An 18,622-nucleotide genomic window follows, 5' to 3' on the forward strand; every position below is an offset into this window, starting at 1 on the left:
CAGTGATGCAATTCAAGTGATAAAGTGAATGCTATAAGCTTCTGTAACTAGTTAACACTTTCAGCTCTAATGAAAAAGGCAACATTAATAGACCACAGATGTCTTCACTGATCAACTGCATATGTGTAAATCTATTTATAATTTAAGTATTGCTTTCTCATGGGTTAAACATGTTTGGTGGAAGAAGGCTATAAGTGAAACTGAGTACTGCAAATTAAGCCAGCAAATTAATGCCATCTTAAACTTTAAGCAGGTTTGAAACAAATGATACAAAAGGGCCACATCAATCCACAGCTTGGTTTCATAATACACTTTCTTTGTTAATCTTTTGAACCTAATAAATAACTTTTTTTTTTATATCTGGTCTGCAGAATATGTCAGCTATATAGTTTCTTCAGAAGAACAAAATCCACACAAGTTCAAGGGGCAAGGAATTATTTCAAATATTAACAATACAATCATGTTTTCTGTTTGAGGTTAAGTTTTGGAATTAACAAAAAAAAAAAAAAAAAGGGCATACAAGGATTCTCGCTTTCACACACACACACAACATACTTAGATTGAGCATATTGCACTATGGATGGAAAATGAACAGCAATCTGCTGGAATTTCAGGCTCCTAAATGTTCAGCTAACACACTAACAAAAATGAAATGAACCGAACATAAAACGGTGACACAGTAGTGGTTCATAGAGGTATTGTGGACCATCTTTTTTTTTTAGCCTTCTTTTATCAATGTTACATAATTTCCCGGTCCCGTACATGATCACTATTCGTTACAAAAAGGTATGCATTTCCTCTTATTTCATATCCTCTGAACACCACTTTATGGTGTTATGGTTATGCTGACGAAGCTCAATGAAGTATGGTATAGTTATAAATATGTTTGCAGCACCAGAACTGAATGTTAAATGTCTGAGCTGAGAAACAAAGGAATGTTCAACATGTCTCTGCCACAGTTCTCCAATGAGAATAGGAGGCATAGCAGGAGTTTCATTTCAAGTCTACAACTCATCCTTAAGATTAGAGTCTGTTCCTTCCTCGTCATCTTCTTCATCATCGTCATCATCTTCCTCCTCCTCGTCCTCCTCTTCATCTTTCTCTTCTTCATCAGCTTCATCCTTTGCCTCTTCACTCCTTTTCTTGTCCTCTTCTTCACGTTTCTTTCTCTCTTCCTCCTCTTGACTCTCTTTCATCTTTTTTTCAGCATCCTGTTAAAAACAGATTGCTTTATCTCAAGAAGAAACCCTGATAGACACTTCACCACACATAATATCACTGACAAAATATACATCACAATTAAATATAGCTGTAGGATAGATGTATTAGTATTCAGAGAAGAGTAATGCTCCATATTATGAAATAAAAGGCGTGATTATATATCTTGTTTAAATGTTAAACACTGATGACCATCAGTCTGTTTTGGCTTCAGTGTTTAAACAGGTCAATATTTGCACCAAAATAGTAAGAAATTTGCTTCATGTATATAAAATTATGTATACTTGGTTGTGTGAAAGGCACCATGTCTTGTAATTGCATTTAGAATGCTAAACAACTGTATCTTCATCTAAATAAAGATTATGTTAAGTAAAATTAAACTAAGTATAGGTTTATAGTGTTGAACCCATGTATGAATTTACCTTTGTGGCACCCCAAGACTCATCAGCAATCTTTTCAGCCAGTTTTGGGTCATTGGTAATGAGAAAGTTGTCAAAAATGGTGCCAGACTTCACCTGTTCCAAAACAAGGAAATAGTGTGGATTAGTAAATTTAATAGGAACGCATCCTTTGAAACAAGTCATAACCAGCACTAATAACATTCATACCTGCCACAGGTCCAGTCCAATCACTCCATTGCTGCTGTATTTGTAGATCTCAGAATCAGGAGTGTATTCAGGGTTGTCAATTTCAGGGTGAACCCATTTACCTTTGTAGGCAGGATTGTCAATCTGTTTTGGTTTCCATTCACCCTACCAAAGAGGAAAATCCATTTTATGGGTATACAAATAACAGCTGTTTTACTATGCTACAGTATTTCAAGTTAAAACACAATGAAACTCTAATCTAATTTGTTACAGACAACACATTTGTTGAATGTGGAAAGATTATAATATTTTGCCAAAAATATTAAATGATTAACAATCTGAAAAGCTATACTGAATAAGACAACTGAAGGCGAACATTTGTTTACGGAAACAAATGCACGAACATGTTTAGATATAATAACAAAAAAGACCAGTTCAAAATATTAAACACATACTGTACATTTTTGAATATCTACCAGAACTAATGAATATCTACTGTACCTCTGAGTGTGTCCCTCATGTTTGATTATATACATGATTTCTGTACAATGCCAATAGAAAATTAAAATAGGCGATATTTTTTAATGGGCTATATTTTACTTAGAGCTTTGTTTACCTTGTAGTCAGGGTTGGTAATCATGGGAGGCTCCCATTCTCCATCCATCTCTTCATCCCAGTCATCAGGTTTTTTGGCATCAGGATCAGGAATGGTTTCAGGCTCATCCCAGTCCTGTAGAAAGGTAAAGACAATCATCATTTCATGGGAAACCATCTAATTTTATGTGGATATAAACATCATTTGGATTAAAAATCCATTGCTCCAAAAAAAAAAAAAAAAAAAAGGAACACTTCATCATAAGAGTATAAACACCTAGTAAATTAAACTTAAGGGATATCAATCTGTTCACTTAGGATGCATAAGTGATTGTAAATCAGTTTCACCTGCTTGGTGCAAATCAAAGTGACAACAGGTACACAGGAGCGGTAAAAGCAAGACACCCCCCCAAAAAGGGAATGGTTTTGCAGGTGGTGGCCACAGACAATTGCCCACTCCTTATCCTTTCTGACCAATTTGTCTCTAGTTTTGTTAGGGTCCTTGTCACTACTTGAAACATGAGGCAGTAACGACAACCCAATCATTTTAAACAAGTAGTCCAGTTTCTCAAAGATGGCAAAACCATTCGCGTCATTGCAAGGAGGTTTATTGTGTCTCCCACCACAGCTCCAAGAGCATGGAGGGATACAAAGAGACAGGCAAGGGAGAGTTGCATAGGGCCACAGAACAACCACCCTGTAGCAGGACTGGAATCTGCTTCTTTGTGTGAAGAAACCGGAGGAACAGTGCCAGAGCCATACAAAATAACCTTCAGCATGCTGGAGCAATGGGCCCTAGGTTCCTCCTGGTGCATGCCAATTCCCAGACTCATGTGGCCAGAGTGGTATGCAGCTAATGGATGAATAAGGCATTGATGTGAATGACTGCCCCCCATGTTCTCCAGACCTGAGTCCAATTGACAACCTTATGTATTGGACCAAATGAAGCTGCCAAGTAACAGCACAGAATGTCCAGGAGCTCCATGATGCAGGTGTGGGAGAAGATCCCCCAGTGCACCATCTCATCAGGAGCATACAGGCATGTGGGGGCCTGTATTTGTTGTGATGAAATTTATGCACGTTGGATCAGCCTGTAATTTCAGTTAGTTTACTATGATTTTGAATCCAACCTTAATGGGTTTCTTCTGACCATTTTCAAATCACTCTGTTCACAACATATTACAGAGTGTATGCAAGTATTTTTAACTCAAGTATTTCATTTCATCGAAATCCAATGTGTAATTTAAGTGTTTCCATAATTTTTTTGAGCAGCAGTGTGCAAAGGTATGTAAGCACTGACTTCACTATTTACATTTGTTAAAAACAAACTTCAACCATAAGTCTTTGTCAAAATTGCTGTAAGACAATGTGTATGTGTGTGAGAGGTGATGTTACATGAATGGAATATGGCTTTTAAACTGTGTTGACAAATTTGATCCAAACACCAAACTACAGTACATCAAGAACAGAGAGGTTATTAATATAAAATATTATATAAGATTCTTTAGGGGGAATCTAACCAAATTACTACATAAAGTCTGGGATTTGTATGCGTCTTAAAAGCAATTCTAAATTTACATTTAGCCAAAAATTTATTCTCTAATTCTTTAAAGTCTAAACACTTTATTCTTAATATTATTCACCTCAGGTTTTTTATCGTCAGGGTCATCAATCTTCTCCTGCTCATCCCAGTCTTCAGGCTTCTTTGCTTCTGGATCCTTGATCTTCTTTGGGGGCAAAAAGTCCCAATCATCCTCGAGAGATCCAGACTCCACTTTTTTATTGTCGATCTTCACCTCATATGTGTTGTCTGGGTTAACAATTAGCGTGTACAGGTGGGTGTATTCATCATCCTAGTCATTAACATCATAAAGTTAGTAAGGTCATTTTTCCAACAGCTCATCAAAAACATGGAATTAGTATGCTGGGAATACCATGTAGAACTGACTTTACCTTGCACCTGATGTCTTTGTTGATCAAATGATTCTTGCCCTTATAATTGAAGATGACATGAACCTTTTTAGTGCCAGGGCCACAGATATCAGGACCTTAAAGAGAGCATATCGTCAATAAATATCCTCTATTCTTTATTCCTAGTTTAAAATCATCAGATACCTAGTTAAGAAAGAAGAAATCTTTCTCACCAAACATTATATTGTATGTGGACTCTCCATGCATTTCCTCTTGCTTGAGGCTTGATGGGAAAAGCTTAATGTAGCCTCCTCCACAGTCTATGCTCTGCTCATGTTTCACTGTGAACTGCACAACCAGTGGCTGGTCCTTATTGCTGAAGTCCTCAAACCGAGATGAGATGGCATAAAAGTGAGCATCCTGGCTGGTCTGAAGGCCTGTGGAACAACATGAAAATATCTAGTTCAATGATATTCTATAGCAGGTCTAAGTTTATAAAGTGTGTGCACATTAAACACACATCATTACCAAACGAAGAATTCAACAAAATTCCTTGCTTTAGTCTATCCATACCTATTTTTAAAAAATGTACAGAGAAAGAAAGGTTATTGCAATAGCACGCAAATATTCAATATTTAATGGCGTATGCAATTTACCAATCACTATTCTAATTTTACCAGTTTGGCCAAATAATTTATGCAGACCTGCAGTCTACTTTAAGCATTGGGTTTAATACAATAAAATAGAGTAATGAGTTTGACATGACTGTGGTATCATTTAGCCCTTGTAATGCTTAAAAATTAAAACCGTAAAAAAATTTAACAGTGAATCTAAGAAAATGTACATTTTACAATTTAATAAAAGTGTTATGCCATTTCAGTTACCTAATAAAAAGTGATGGGGTCATTTAATCATTTAAGTTACAATTTGTGTAAGAACTTTGTACTTTTGTATTGCCCCATCAGTCAATCTACTAATATATTTAAAAATAAGAACAAATGAGAACTGAATTGTGACTTTCTCTTGAACAATATTTCAAGGTAAAATATAACAAAATTGCTGCTATCCAAGTGCAATGTTTTATTAGTACTTATTTATCTGAAATATAGATACAGGCTTATGTTAAAAACACTAAGTTTATACTTTGTGATCTTTTGATTACTTAGCAGCGGGTTAGACACCTGAGATAGAAAACATGAGTTGAAATGACCAACCTTGAATAAATCAATGTTTTGGGAAAACAGTAAGGACACAAACACTTTTCATGCCTGGGGATACTCCTACTAACAGATGTGTGCTATCATGAACTGTGTGAGTGCAAACCAGGCATAAAAGTAATATTGCAATGTGCTGCACGTCACACCGTGTGGTTGTGTATGTATCCAAAAAATCTGAACAAAATTAATTCTATTTTCAAAAAAAAAGCATGTCCATTAATTTCATTTTATATTTCTTTTATTATAGTACTTATATATATATAAAGGGATGCACCAGAAGTAGATTAACCATGTTTCATATTCAGTAAAGAATTGACCCAAACACAAAAAGTACTAATATAAAAACATCTAATTTTTGCTTTCAACATAAGTTTTAAAATGTCTTCCTCCTTTACATAAGTATTTATAGTATAATAAGAATGGAACCCCAGTCATGTGTGTGTTTGTTTTCCCCCCCTAAGATTGGTGCATTTTATTGCATTACAAAATACAAGATGCATCATTTAGAGATTTGATGAACTGTTGACAAAAAAAAAAAGTGCATCAAATCCACAACACGAGAATGTCAGCATTCAAGAGAAAAGGACCGTCTCACCCTTGTCTTTCTCTGCATCGCCATAAAATTTGCCAGCCGACAGCACAAACTTGCCATAGTCGGATTTGTGGGTGGATTCCAGCCATCGGCTTTTCCAAGCATCTACACCAACAGAGAATGAATACAAAATGTTTACTTAATTTAAAGCATCTGCGTTGTTACCAAACGTCTAGGAGGAAAGTGTGACGCCATGTAGTGTTGATTCCCTGAAAGGAATCGCGTTTTAAAAACATATAATATTCAGCTTTAACGCAGGTCTTCATTCATATTCATATTTCCAATGTTTCAGACTGTATGTTTACACGAGAGAAAGACAACACATATAAACAAACCCCTGTCTAAGATGATGTTGTTATCAACAGCTAAGAGAAATGTCGGTAGCACAGCCATTGTAGTGGTGTGAATTCTATTCAAAGACTACGTTTAACTTTAGATACATTCTTTAAAAAAGAAAGAAACACATACATAAGGTTATTGAATCATTGTTTAAATATAAAACAGCCATTACCCCCGTCTTCAAACTGCTCTCTGAAATAAACGGTCGGTTCTGCAGCTAATAAGGCTAACGATAAGCTCATGAAAAGCAAACATAGCGTTGTCATTGTGGCAAAAAAAAAAATGCTCTCAACAGTCTACTAGACGACGTGTAAATTAGCTTATAATGCCACCTAAAAACACGTTAATATCGGCGATATCAAGCAACGTGCTTTTCTAAATCAACTAGATCCTCTTCACTTTGCCAGGCTCTCCTCTTGGCTCAGAACAGATGGCCTACTTTCATTGGCCCAGAGCACGAGCAGGTGGGATCACAGATTCCGACCAATCAAATCATGAGTAGATCAATGATGGAAAGCAAACTTTGGCCAATTCAGTGTGTCCATGTAGGTAACCAGCAATCCAAAGAAGAGGACATGAACTAATGATTTTGAGATGGAGAAAGCAAAATCACACAAGCTATTGGTTTTCCGTAATTAAATACCACTTGGGTAAAGATTATTTCCCAGCTGCTCCTATTAATGATATTTATACAGTAGCTCTTTGTGACTTAATTTATTTTTTCTATTTTAACATATTATCTGAAATAATAATGCCACTGAAATAAATTGAGAGTATGAGAGAAAAATAAACCTTGGCATTAAAGGTTTCTTGATATTTAAAATAGTCATAAAATCATTTGCACATCAACTGTAAAGATTTCCATTTATATGAAAAGAAATTGGATCTTCATTGTAGTCCATAGGCAATAAAAGAAATAATTTGTTTATAGTGACTGAAAATATCCTATAAGTTAGTATTTATTCTGCTAGCTGTATGGAATGTCAATGTACTGGTGAAAATGGTTAATGCTTTTCTAATGTGAAAATCAGCATAAGCATAAGAATAGTAATAAAAAGGACACAATACTGGTTCCGTTGTAAAACATTTTATGTGTAACAGCTAAAATGAATTAAAATTAAATTCACAAAAGGTTTAGAACTTCCATCTGGTGACAAAGTGAAAATGACACAGAGGTCTTAAAGTTAAATAGTGTTATAAAGTGTTCAAAATATACATAAAAATGACAATTCTTTAAATATAAATGTAACGCTTACTACTGTAACCATCCAGAATGAAAATGTACATTTGGAATATTTTTTGACACAACATAACTTCATATCAAACTTTGTTACATTTTTTCACTTCAGCATATTACTTTTCAATCCATGATGTAAACACTACCATGTATTTCCATAGTTTATGAAAAAAAATACAATTGCGAGGTTAGAGTTTTAAGGGGTACACACCAACCCCAGACTATGCATTGTTCTTATTGCTGTCATAATCTGGTATTTTTCTCTAGAAAAATAGACTTTTGTTGTAACAGAAACAACAGTAATGCTAATAAATGATGGATTGACCTACACTTTCTGCTTTTCTTTACTTTCTCTTCAACATCACCTGAATGTTAATACATCAATATAACGTGAAAAAAAACACAAATTATCCAATGTAAGGCATTCATGCACAGCACATTTACATGAAATAATTACATAAAATAAAAATTTAAATAAAAAAAATAAATAATTGCAATATTATTAACTTGTATATTTATGGTGTCCTCCATGAGATTGCAGGTTTTGAAAACAGAATTGTGAGCTAAACCAGGTGTCTTTTTTTTGTTTTGTAAAAACTAGCTAACTAGAATCACAACAATTAGTGCTTGTAAATTTCACGAGCGATCTAATGGAAAACCTGGGTGACTATATGTCCACAATGTTGTGCAGTCATTTATAAATCATTTTCATAAAACAATTTTCATAACAGCATTTCATAAAACAGAGGCTCACACAGATAAAACCGGCTCATAAGGCAACAAAGAAGTGGAGTTTTAGAGAGTCTGAAATTGCTGTTCTTGAAAAGAAGTGCATTCAAGAGCAAACTGCTTTTTGGATGTTTTAGCAGTAGTGTTACATAACAAACAAAACATGTTGTGTGGCAGTATGTCATATCTGCTGTCAGTAAAGCTGGGCAAATGGGTGGAGAGCAAACAGAACCAGAGTACAAACCACTCGGGTAGGACAAAGTCTGCCTGAGTCAGCAATGAGCCTCCATTATCAGGCACAATGCAATTAGTGGTATAAGCCCCAATAATGCTCTCTTTAATGTTTGGATAATGTTGACTAATAAACTTGTATGCTAAGATTTAAAATTTAATTTGATTACATTATCTTTCTTTAGTATACACAGCATAACTGACTCACCTTACCTTCCTTTAATTTATCTTTAAAAACATATCATTTATGAATCATTTTAAATCCACTGTTACCTACATTATTTCTTGATTTTTCACAAAAAGGGGAAATAAAAGGGGAAAAACGGATCGGAAGAAAAAGTTGTTCGGTTCAATGGGATCTAGTAACGGCTCTCCCTTTGAAAGTTAAAGTGACATACAGCTAAGTATGGTGACCCATACTCAGAATTTGTTCTCCGCATTTAACCCATCCAAAGTGCACACACACCCGGAGCAGTGCATCCAAAGTGCACACCATTTATGCAGTTAGGGGGGTTTGGTGCCGTGCTCAAGGGCACCTCAGTCGTGGCCGGCCCGAGACTCGAACCCCCAACCTTAGGGTTAGGAGTCAGACTTTCTAACCATTAGGCCACGACTTCCCCCATTTTCTAACTCTGTTAGATATTCATTGAAACTTTCATCTGCAGTAACAGCTTTATCTTGGCCAGGTCGTGCTGGATCTGAAGCCTTGAGGAGGCTTGAGGGGGGATGTGGGCATGAGGAGGGAATGTGTCATGGATGGGGACACCAGTGGTCCATGCCAACAAGCAATTTAGCATAGCCATTCAAACTGCCAGCATGTTTTCAGATGGAAGGAAGAAATCTACATGGAGATGGTGAAAACATGAGGACCTCCACATACATAGTAACCCAAGCTCTGGATCAACCTGGGAACCCTGGGCCTGTGAAGTGGCATATAAATATCTGGTAACAGTCTTATTTTAGCTTTGCTGTTATGTATGCATGAACCTTTTCATGTAGGCTTAGTGACCTTGTGTTATTCCATTATTATTAATGTAAAAAGAAGTTGATTCGTTGTGGGATGGATTTGCAGCCCTGTGCAGAAAAGAGTTTCTCTTCTTTGGGTACATACAGCATGGCTTTAGCCACCTCGTCCAGAGTTGCCTCATCAGGCTCCACACCACGGCTAACAAATGCGTCCCGAGCACAGAGTTTAACATGACGATATTCAAGAGGCAAGAATGGCACAAAGAAGTCAATCAGGTGCCCTGACATAAGCTCACTTTGGGCAAATCCTCCTAGAGGAGAGAGAGAGAAAAAGAAAGAGAGAGAGTGAGAGAGAACAATTAATCTCACTTATAATGAATCAGTCCAGTTGGGGCTCACAGAAACGTATTTTTAATATCAATGGACCATTATTAATTATACAGAAGTGCATCAATTAGTCAATGTCAGTCTGGTTGTAAGTATTCATTGCAAGAGCACTTGCCTTCAGCCTCCATAGATTCTGCTCGTAGTCGATGTTCCAGATCTTCCATACCAATATCCTCCCGGTTCTGGCCCGAATGCCAAAAGTCCAGCGCCACATCATTAATAGCTGCACCACCAATATTACTACAGAAACAGATTAAGATGTTTTAAATAGAATTGCATGTAAAAAGATGTACACCCTTACTTTATTTACTGTGTTTTTGTGTCTCTATTTCTCGCAGCTCTGAATTGAGAACACAGATGCTAGAAGATACTGTAGATGCTCAAAGAGTTAACCACTACCTTAAAAGTTTGCTTTACTTTTATTCACACAAACCAAGAAGGATGCAAAAACGTATGCTGGTAGTGCTTAGAAGTAGTTTGCACAATTATAGTAGCCTATTTGACTTATTTTTCCTCAAGCACTGCTCCAAGCCTCAGACTTAAGATCCTATAGTGCTCAACACTCAGTTCATATAATTAGAGTAGCAGCTGTATTAAAATCTCTAATATAAAGCATATGCTTTATTAGCCTTCTAGTTTTGTTTTGTTTTTCAAATCCAAATAATTAAACATGATGAGGAAACACCAACCTGAGGAACAAGAACATGGCTCTTCTGTAGGAAACCCCATCCACATTATCATAGTGGTCCATATAGGGCTTAATGGCATCAATAAGCCCAGGGTGCAATTTCTCTGCCTCATCAAAAATGAAAAGTGTTTGTGGACAACGGAGAACCATGTCTCTAATAGCTTCCCTCAGCTGGCCCTAAAAACACGTGTTAAAATGAATAATAGCTTTTATATTGTAATAACACAGTTGCTAAAATACATTATGCGCAAGATACCAATATAACTATACCTCTATACAACTATTCTAACTGATCAGGTTTACAAGGGATCTGGAGCCTATCTGCAGAACAATGGGCCATTTTCTGCATGTATAATATCACCAACCTTCAGCTAATGACTAAATTTATATACACCCACCAAATAAGGCACACTGGTTGTTCTCTCTCTCTATAGCACAGAACATGTGATTCTACACTACATGCCTCTCTAACACACTTTACAGCTCTCTCTCTCAAAGTGAACAGAACTCCCTAATACCTAATAGCAGTTTACACACTCGGTGAAGGTAAATTAACTGATTGTAAACAGTAAAGTTTGCATAAAGACATTGTGAGAATGGCTCACCTTGTAGATGTCCACCAGTCTCGCATGTGGGAAGTGGAATGGGGCAATGAATAGACGCACACACTCACTCTTCACTCCATCACGATACAGGTTATCTGCCACCATCCGAGCCACAAAGTTTTTGCCTGTGCCTGACCAACCGTGGAATGACAGAGTCAGGGGCTTATTGGACTCAGGGTTATTAATGAAGCCTTGAATTGCTTTCAGGACCACAGACTGAGCCAGATGCTGCCCATGAAGTTTTAGCTGTAGATCCCGCTCTAGACCTAATTGTAGATTTCACCAGAAGAAAATAAAACAAAACAAAACCCCTGTTAAAATGGTAGGTTTTTGTAATGTAAAAATATGAACAAATATACATTGTGTCAGAACAATAAATAAATTGCTTTTCCACCCTTGGAAATTACAACATAAGAATTAAATGAAAAACAACCAGAAACATTTCAGGGGAAAATAGGAAAAATTAAACAAAAAAAGTTACAATAACCTACTTATTGCAAAGCCTGAAAATTGGGGATGTGACTATTCAGGATGAACAAAAAAAAAAAAGAAGCATATATCCAGAACAACAACAAAGTCAAAATCAACGTTTCTGAAGGACCTGGCCAAATCCCAGACCTGAGTCCAAGTAAACATTTGTAAACATGACCTGGAACCAGCTAACACAGGAGATGCCCTTACAATCTGATGGATCTAAAATGTTTTTGCAAAAAAATATAGCCAAGCCAAGGTGTGCCATACTAATAAACTAAAAAAAAAATTAGCAGTGTAATAAAATCAAAATGTGCTTCAAGAAAGTATTAGATTAGGGGTGTGCACACTTCTACAGTTAATGGTAACTCTCTTCAATCTCCCCCTTTTTCCACAAAAAAAAAATTTTTTAATCATTTGTTCATTTAATTTATTTCATCTTAAAGGTGGAAAAGTTATCATTTGTCATGCCAGGACATCATGATTTATCTTAGTTTCATATTATCTTACATATTATTTACTATTGTATATACATACACGCACATACATATTATACATACATACACACACACACACATATATACACAGTATCTCATAGAACTGAGTACACCCCACAGATTTTTGTAAATATTTCATTACATCTTTTCATGTGAAAACACTGAAGAAATGACACTTTGCTCCAATGTAAATTAGTCAGTGTAAAGCTTGTATAACAGTGTAAATTTGCTGCCCCCTCAAAATAACCCAACACACAGTCATTAATGTCTAAACCCCTAGGCACAAAGGTGAGTACACCCCTAAGTGAAAATGTCCAAATTGGGCCCAATTAGCCATTTTCTCTCCCTGGTGTCATGTGACTCATTAGTGTTACAAGTTCTCAGTTGTGAATGGGGAGCAGGTGTGTTAAATTTGGTGTTATCACTCACTCTCTCATACTGGTCACTGGAAGTTCAACATGGGAACTCATGGCAAAGAACTCTCTGAGGCTCTGAAAAAAATAATTGTTGCTCTACATAAAGACGGGATAAACCAGAAGATTGGTTTAACAGGACAGGTTCCACTCAGAACAGGCCTCGCCATGGTCGACCAAAGAAGTTGAGTGCACGTGCTCAGCATAATATCCAGAGGTTGTGTTTGGGAAACAGACGTATGAATGCTGCCAGCATTGGTGCAGAGGTTTAAGTGGTGGTAGGTCAGCCTGTCAGTACTCAGACCACACGCCGCACACGGCATCAAATTGGTGTGCATGGCTGTCATCCCAGAAGGAAGCCTCTTCTAAAGATGATGCACAAGAAAGCCTGCAAACAGTTTGCTGAAGACAAGAAGACTAAGAACATGGATTACTGGAACCATGTCCTGTGGTCTGATGAGACCAAGATAAACTTATTTGGTTCAAATATTGTCAAGCGTGTGGTGGCAACCCTATTGAGCATTTGTGGGGTATTCTTAAACGTAAGGTGGAGGAGCTCAACGTCTCTAACATCCACCAGCTCTGTGATGTAATCATAGAGGAGTGGAAGACTCCAGTGGCAACCTGTGATGCTCTGGTGAACTCCATGCCCAAAAGGGTTAAAGCAGTGCTGGAAAATAATGGTGCCACACAAAATATTGATACTTTGGGCCTAATTTGGACATTTTCACTTAAGGGTGTGTCACTTTTGTGGCCAGCAGTTTAGACATTAATGACTATGTGGGGAGTTATTTTGAGAGGACAGCAAATTTACACTGTTATACAAGCTGTACACTGCAGCAAAGTGAAATTTATTCAGTGTGGTCACATGAAAATATATAATAAAATATTCACAAAATTATGAGGGGTGTACTCACTTCTAAGAGATGCTGTACATATTTACGCACGTGTGTCTGTGATATGTACTGTACATTTACCTAATAATCTGAAACTGAGATTTCATGTGCACTGTTTAAAAAAAAAATACAATGGTGCCATGTAACACTATACCTGTGATGTTGTTAGTAATTCGACAGTCTCCTGAATCACAGCATTGTCCAATGCTGCAGTACCAACTTGTCAACATGCCCTTATAATCCTGAGAAACCCAAGACCACACGTTCCCTGTAGGCACTGAGCAGAGCATAAAAACACCACATTTCTACATTTAATGATAAAATATCCCTAAAGCTGCCTCCAGCACAGTGAGGTCTGAAACTAAAAGCAATGGCTGTGTTTTCCCAGCTGTTTGTCACATCTGGATACACTGGAAACCCCCCAGACCTAAACGCGGCCTTTCAGAGCCTCGTCCCTACCTTGTTGGGTCGCATCGTCTTGGTTCGGATGACATTCTCCTTCCCAAACTTGGCAGTAGAGGTAGTTAAAGTAATAAACAGACACATTTGAGATGCTGTCAAAGTGAAACAAATCCGCTTTAACAGGCACCGCCAATAGCGCGGAGAAAAAAGCTAAAACAATCATGAGGACCGACAGAAACGCCGTCTAGTCACTAAGCAAGAAATAACCCTCTTTTTGATCCCATTCAGATCTCCTGACAGCCTGCAACACCACGGTCGTAAAAACGTACCATCGATATTCTCCCGAAACAGGTTGCCAAGGAACTATTGCGTCACTTCCGGTAGCACCAGCGACGACAAACCTAGGATTTCCTGTAGTTGGCTTGATTACACACAAACTGACATCTTATATCTGAACAACAGAAGAAAATACTCGACAAGGCTCCTAACCACCCCCACCATTGATTACTGAGGTTTCTGGCTACTACCATTTCCCAAGACCTGAAATAAAAAGGGCAAAAAACTCCATCATCAAAAAAGACCAAGCAGAGGATGTACTTTCTACATCAGTGGAGGAAGATGGTCTGCCACAGGAGCTGTTGATGCTGTTCTACACTGCAGTCATTGAATCTGTCCTGTGCACATCCATACATCACCATCTGGTTTGGAGCAGCAACAAAACAGGACAGGAACAGACTGCAACGCACAGTAAAAACTGCAGAACATAACTGGTGTCCCCATGCAGAATACCCAAGACTTGTACCATACAAGAACCAGAACCATGGCAGGAAAAAAAAAAAATCAATCACCACTTACCATTCACACCCTGGACACAACCTTTCAGCTCCTTCCTTCTGGCAGGTGCTACAGAACGTTGTTTACCAAAACTTCAATCACCCTGATTAACAACTCACCATAATTATATTCCCTGCCTCATATCTACAAGTACTGAACTCAGTCACCACATCCTCCGTATACATTACACACACATGCTGTACAAAAGCATATTGTACATTAATGTACTACCATGCACTTAATTTAGGCACATAACTGATCGGTTATATTCTGTATTCATTTTACTAATACTGTCACATTGGCATCGTCTTGTTTAGTAGTCTTATGGCTATACTTATGTCAAACAGCTGGAACCAAATTCCTTGTGCATCAGGAATCTTATTTCAACATATAGCTGTTGCAGTACACAACGAAGAGACGTTTCTTCAGGACCATGTGTCACACAGCCAATAAACATTCTGATTAGTCTGATTCACCATACAAACTTAAACTTCCTGGTTGCTTAATACATGATCAATTTGGAAGTGTTAACTAAAACAGATCCCATCAAGTAGCAGCAAATCCGGCACACCCAATTTTAAATGATTTTTGGAAACAATCAGCTAAAGGTCATCAATAAATCAGTACAAGGGATCTATGCACCACCAGCACACACCCAGAATTAAAAATCACTGACCAGTCCTGTAATTTAACGGTTAAAAAAAAAAAAAAAAAAACCCCACACAAACATTATGAAGTGCCCCTAGACACATTAACTTTGGGTTGGGAAAAAAAATGAAACATTTTTTCATTTCAAATTTTTATTCAACACATGAAAAGCCATTAACTTGATAATCTCTCCCTTCATGAGCATGTGTTAGAACATCACCCTCCCAGTCCAGGTGATCACAAGCTTGTGGTGAGGGCCACTGCTGCAGGGAGAGGAGGAAAGGCAAAAGTAAGCAATCAAACTTTTATATGACTAGCAAACAGAATATGTAGTCATTGTGACCTCAGCAATAAGTGGAACGGAAAGGGGTATAATCAGCAGATTCATTTGGCAGAATCTCTTCATCACAGGTCACAGGTTAACAATTTACAAGCCATCATAACTTCTCACCTGTACCATGTCAGTCTCAACTTGACCAGTAGACTCCAATACACCCTGCCTGTAATGGATATTTAAAGTTAATCTGGGTAAATCAAAAAACAGCTTACAGAGAAATAGAAACATGGGTTCATCAGCAAGAGACTGTCCACATTTGTGTTCAGGTCAGACATTTGTAAAACATCACTGAACCCCAATTGTGGGCTAATAATTTAATAAGTGTACCAACCTGGTAAAGACGCAGCATGCTTTAATAGGGCCCTTAGGGTTATAGGATGCAAACAGCTTCACCTGTCAAGGATTAGACTCCTGTTAGAATAGAAAATATTCCCAATGAGGTCTAAAAGCTACCTAAAAGGACCATCAGACAGAGCTAATATCCAATCTCCATGGGAAAAGTCAATGGACATTAAATCATCCCACTGGTCAAGTGAGCTAATAAACAAAATCAGTATTAAACAAAAACTCACCATTCATTACAGACAGCAACACTAAGGGGGAAAAAAAATTTAAATTAGGGCAAGAATACTGCAACTGGGAAATGCTACAACATTTAAATCCAGATCAGTGGTTAAGATGTGTCCTCAACAAGATCAGAGACCTGATTCATTATCATCCTCTCCAGATAACTTAAAAAAAGACCATGCAACCACATGATTACATACCTGGTACAAGACGTCAAAACATCACAGCCTTCATACACCATCTACACGCTGCAATAGATTATTTTTTAGAACAAGCAGTAAAAGTGATCATGTACAGTTAAATTAACTTGATACATCAGCTAGGAGCGAAAGACATTGCACATGGTTCTACATGGAGATTCTGCTGAACTATGCAGTCATCACTTGCATCAAAGTTCCATTTCAGAGAAGAGAAAACTAAATATAATTACCATTAAGCCAACTTCACTGGCCCACATCATGCACTTGACATACAGGAACCTTTGGGAAAGAACACTTATAAATGTGCATACTAAAAAAGGACCAACATTATTATGACAACATGCTACTGTTTCAGTACAATTATTTCTTTCACTCTTATTCAGAGAGATTCCCATTGTATTTAACAATCATCATAAACAGCAAATGGTAGACACTTCAGGATTAACAAATTCCCATAAGCTTACCTCGTTCATCTTAACAAGCCAATATCGTCACAAAAACGGTCATTCTAGGAAGAAATTGATGGGAAAATTACTTCAAGAAACAACTTTAGTGCATTTCCTATGACTTTAGTAAAGTAACAGTGCCTCAGATTAAATTTGGTGGTTGCAATTTCATCAGTCTTGGATCAAGAGTAGCAAATAAGGTCATCATCGAGCACACATTAGAAATAAAACATTAAAGACAAAAACACACCTGTATACGAGTACAGCATACAGATGCCCAATGGTCACTGCAATAAAAAGAGGACCCGAGTAAGCTTTGCTGCCAATGTTAACATTAATAAAAAAGGATAAAGATGCCTCAGATTCAAATTCTCAGAAAATCACTTCTGTCCACTACTCTTATTCATTTCACTCATCACAGGCAATACAGTAGGGCAAATCTTCAGCTGCACATACCTTAAGTTAAAGCAATCCATTCTTTCTACATGCTGTAATGAGGAAAAATATTTGAATTATATAATTAATCTTTGAAACATGTACAGCAACGCTAAGCAAACCACATTTAAGCCTCAGAAATGTATATTTTTCAGAAACCACTTCTGTCCACTACTCTTACTCATTGTTCATCACGGGCTTGTGCATTGTCGAGTAAAAGCACTGCTTATAACCATTTATAGCACTTAATACGCAGCATTTATGGCTGATTAACAAACTCAATGGATGTGAACTTACCAAAAGCCAGATCAGCCAAGACGAAATGCTCAATCCAGCAGCTTCTGCAGAAGAAAGAGGAGGTTAATTGAGGCCGAGTTGCTGCCACGTGGGATGCAGAAAGTGCAATAAAACGTCCATACACAAGGTCAGAAATGTTGGCATTCATCAGATTTGTTCAGATGTCCCTACCAACATGTTTTTCATCATATACAAAAAAGCAAAATGCACCGAGTGCTATAAAACACAAAGCAAGCTACAGGGAGGGCTAGCTAGCTAGTGCAGCTAACGGCTAAGCTAATAGACTATTATTAGAAATACTCATTAAAAAGGTGCTCGTACAAGCCACACGAATAAAAAAAAAACCTTACACAAGTACTTAAATATTTACTAAAACAAACAACAAAAAAAAAACCACGACTACTAGAAACACACATTTAAGCAACATTTCATACTGACCTTTTTCTTACACACCATGTGGGAATGAGGCAGAAGGAAAGGGCACGCGAGCATTTATACTACCTGCCGCAATGATTTATGGGAAGTTTCAAAATGGCGCTTTAGCTAGCAATACAAACTACAGACACTAGATAGCAGTGCCGAACTGTTTAACTGTAATTTTGTAGAGACGTTAATTCCGTCTCCTTTTCTTTGTGAGTCGAAGCAAGTGACTCAGCTCAACAGTGAGTCGACTCTTTTGGTTGTCAAAGACTGTTTGCCAATTTTTATCAAAAGTATTGCAATTCATTTGATCCTAAGGTGATGCATAAATGCTCTACGTATTCAATGTACCAATAATATTACTCTTTATTAAAATGTAAAATATACCATATTACGGATCTTTAAATACGCGAGACGGTTCAATGAGTCGATTCCTTCAACGATTCTTCATTTGTATT

At 37.2% G+C, this 18,622-nt stretch overlaps 2 protein-coding genes, 1 long non-coding RNA gene and 7 other non-coding genes across 11 annotated transcripts; all 10 read right to left on the bottom strand.

Moving 5' to 3' along the window:
- Positions 1-675: 675 nt before the first annotated feature.
- On the bottom strand, positions 676-6,869 carry calr (calreticulin). The gene is made up of 9 exons (XM_060881560.1): positions 6,631-6,869; positions 6,123-6,224; positions 4,544-4,747; positions 4,353-4,447; positions 4,043-4,252; positions 2,422-2,535; positions 1,827-1,970; positions 1,641-1,733; positions 676-1,211 (listed from the first exon to the last, which is right to left on the bottom strand). The coding sequence occupies exons 1-9, from the start codon at positions 6,722-6,724 to the stop codon at positions 1,005-1,007; spliced, it is 1,263 nt and encodes a 420-aa protein (XP_060737543.1). The 5' UTR covers positions 6,725-6,869; the 3' UTR covers positions 676-1,004.
- Positions 6,870-7,552: 683 nt separating this feature from the next.
- On the bottom strand, positions 7,553-14,387 carry tor3a (torsin family 3, member A). Its single transcript, XM_060882011.1, has 6 exons — positions 14,038-14,387; positions 13,733-13,855; positions 11,302-11,567; positions 10,698-10,873; positions 10,124-10,248; positions 7,553-9,932 (listed from the first exon to the last, which is right to left on the bottom strand). The coding sequence occupies exons 1-6, from the start codon at positions 14,201-14,203 to the stop codon at positions 9,685-9,687; spliced, it is 1,104 nt and encodes a 367-aa protein (XP_060737994.1). The 5' UTR covers positions 14,204-14,387; the 3' UTR covers positions 7,553-9,684.
- Positions 14,388-15,596: 1,209 nt separating this feature from the next.
- LOC132853546 (uncharacterized) lies at positions 15,597-18,223 on the bottom strand. 2 transcript variants are annotated; one of them, XR_009649180.1, is made up of 11 exons: positions 18,183-18,223; positions 17,745-17,788; positions 17,469-17,500; positions 17,263-17,299; positions 17,031-17,074; positions 16,797-16,845; positions 16,567-16,614; positions 16,372-16,392; positions 16,131-16,210; positions 15,914-15,962; positions 15,597-15,725 (listed from the first exon to the last, which is right to left on the bottom strand). It is a non-coding gene; the product is annotated as an uncharacterized LOC132853546 (long non-coding RNA). The 2 variants fall into 2 exon arrangements; XR_009649179.1 differs by having other exon boundaries at positions 16,131-16,192; positions 18,183-18,221.
- Positions 15,803-15,876, bottom strand: LOC132854254 (small nucleolar RNA SNORD47). Its single transcript, XR_009649237.1, has one exon. It is a non-coding gene; the product is annotated as a small nucleolar RNA SNORD47 (small nucleolar RNA).
- Positions 16,031-16,093, bottom strand: LOC132854248 (small nucleolar RNA SNORD78). Its single transcript, XR_009649231.1, has one exon. It is a non-coding gene; the product is annotated as a small nucleolar RNA SNORD78 (small nucleolar RNA).
- LOC132854256 (small nucleolar RNA snR60/Z15/Z230/Z193/J17) lies at positions 16,674-16,758 on the bottom strand. Its single transcript, XR_009649239.1, has one exon. It is a non-coding gene; the product is annotated as a small nucleolar RNA snR60/Z15/Z230/Z193/J17 (small nucleolar RNA).
- On the bottom strand, positions 16,911-16,988 carry LOC132854253 (small nucleolar RNA SNORD79). The gene has a single exon (XR_009649236.1). It is a non-coding gene; the product is annotated as a small nucleolar RNA SNORD79 (small nucleolar RNA).
- LOC132854249 (small nucleolar RNA SNORD75) lies at positions 17,367-17,436 on the bottom strand. Its single transcript, XR_009649232.1, has one exon. It is a non-coding gene; the product is annotated as a small nucleolar RNA SNORD75 (small nucleolar RNA).
- Positions 17,578-17,647, bottom strand: LOC132854250 (small nucleolar RNA SNORD75). The gene has a single exon (XR_009649233.1). It is a non-coding gene; the product is annotated as a small nucleolar RNA SNORD75 (small nucleolar RNA).
- LOC132854255 (small nucleolar RNA SNORD74) lies at positions 17,861-17,944 on the bottom strand. Its single transcript, XR_009649238.1, has one exon. It is a non-coding gene; the product is annotated as a small nucleolar RNA SNORD74 (small nucleolar RNA).
- Positions 18,224-18,622: the final 399 nt, after the last annotated feature.

This window comes from Tachysurus vachellii, chromosome 11 (genome assembly GCF_030014155.1).
Source record: "Tachysurus vachellii isolate PV-2020 chromosome 11, HZAU_Pvac_v1, whole genome shotgun sequence".
In the NCBI taxonomy this organism is placed as follows: domain Eukaryota; kingdom Metazoa; phylum Chordata; class Actinopteri; order Siluriformes; family Bagridae; genus Tachysurus; species Tachysurus vachellii.

Excerpts from the sequence above, each read along its gene's own strand:
- calr (XM_060881560.1), bottom strand. The coding sequence starts at position 6,724 with ATGACAACGCTATGTTTGCTTTTCATGAGCTTATCGTTAGCCTTATTA. Across the intron at positions 2,536-4,042 it reads CTGACGATAAAAAACCTGAG|GACTGGGATGAGCCTGAAAC; the intron begins GTGAATAATATT and ends ACCTTTCTACAG. Across the intron at positions 1,212-1,640 it reads AGTCTTGGGGTGCCACAAAG|GATGCTGAAAAAAAGATGAA; the intron begins GTAAATTCATAC and ends TGTTTTTAACAG.
- tor3a (XM_060882011.1), bottom strand. The coding sequence starts at position 14,203 with ATGATTGTTTTAGCTTTTTTCTCCGCGCTATTGGCGGTGCCTGTTAAA. Across the intron at positions 13,856-14,037 it reads AGACGATGCGACCCAACAAG|TGCCTACAGGGAACGTGTGG; the intron begins GTAGGGACGAGG and ends TGCTCTGCTCAG. Across the intron at positions 10,249-10,697 it reads GCCATGTTCTTGTTCCTCAG|TAATATTGGTGGTGCAGCTA; the intron begins GTTGGTGTTTCC and ends CTGTTTCTGTAG.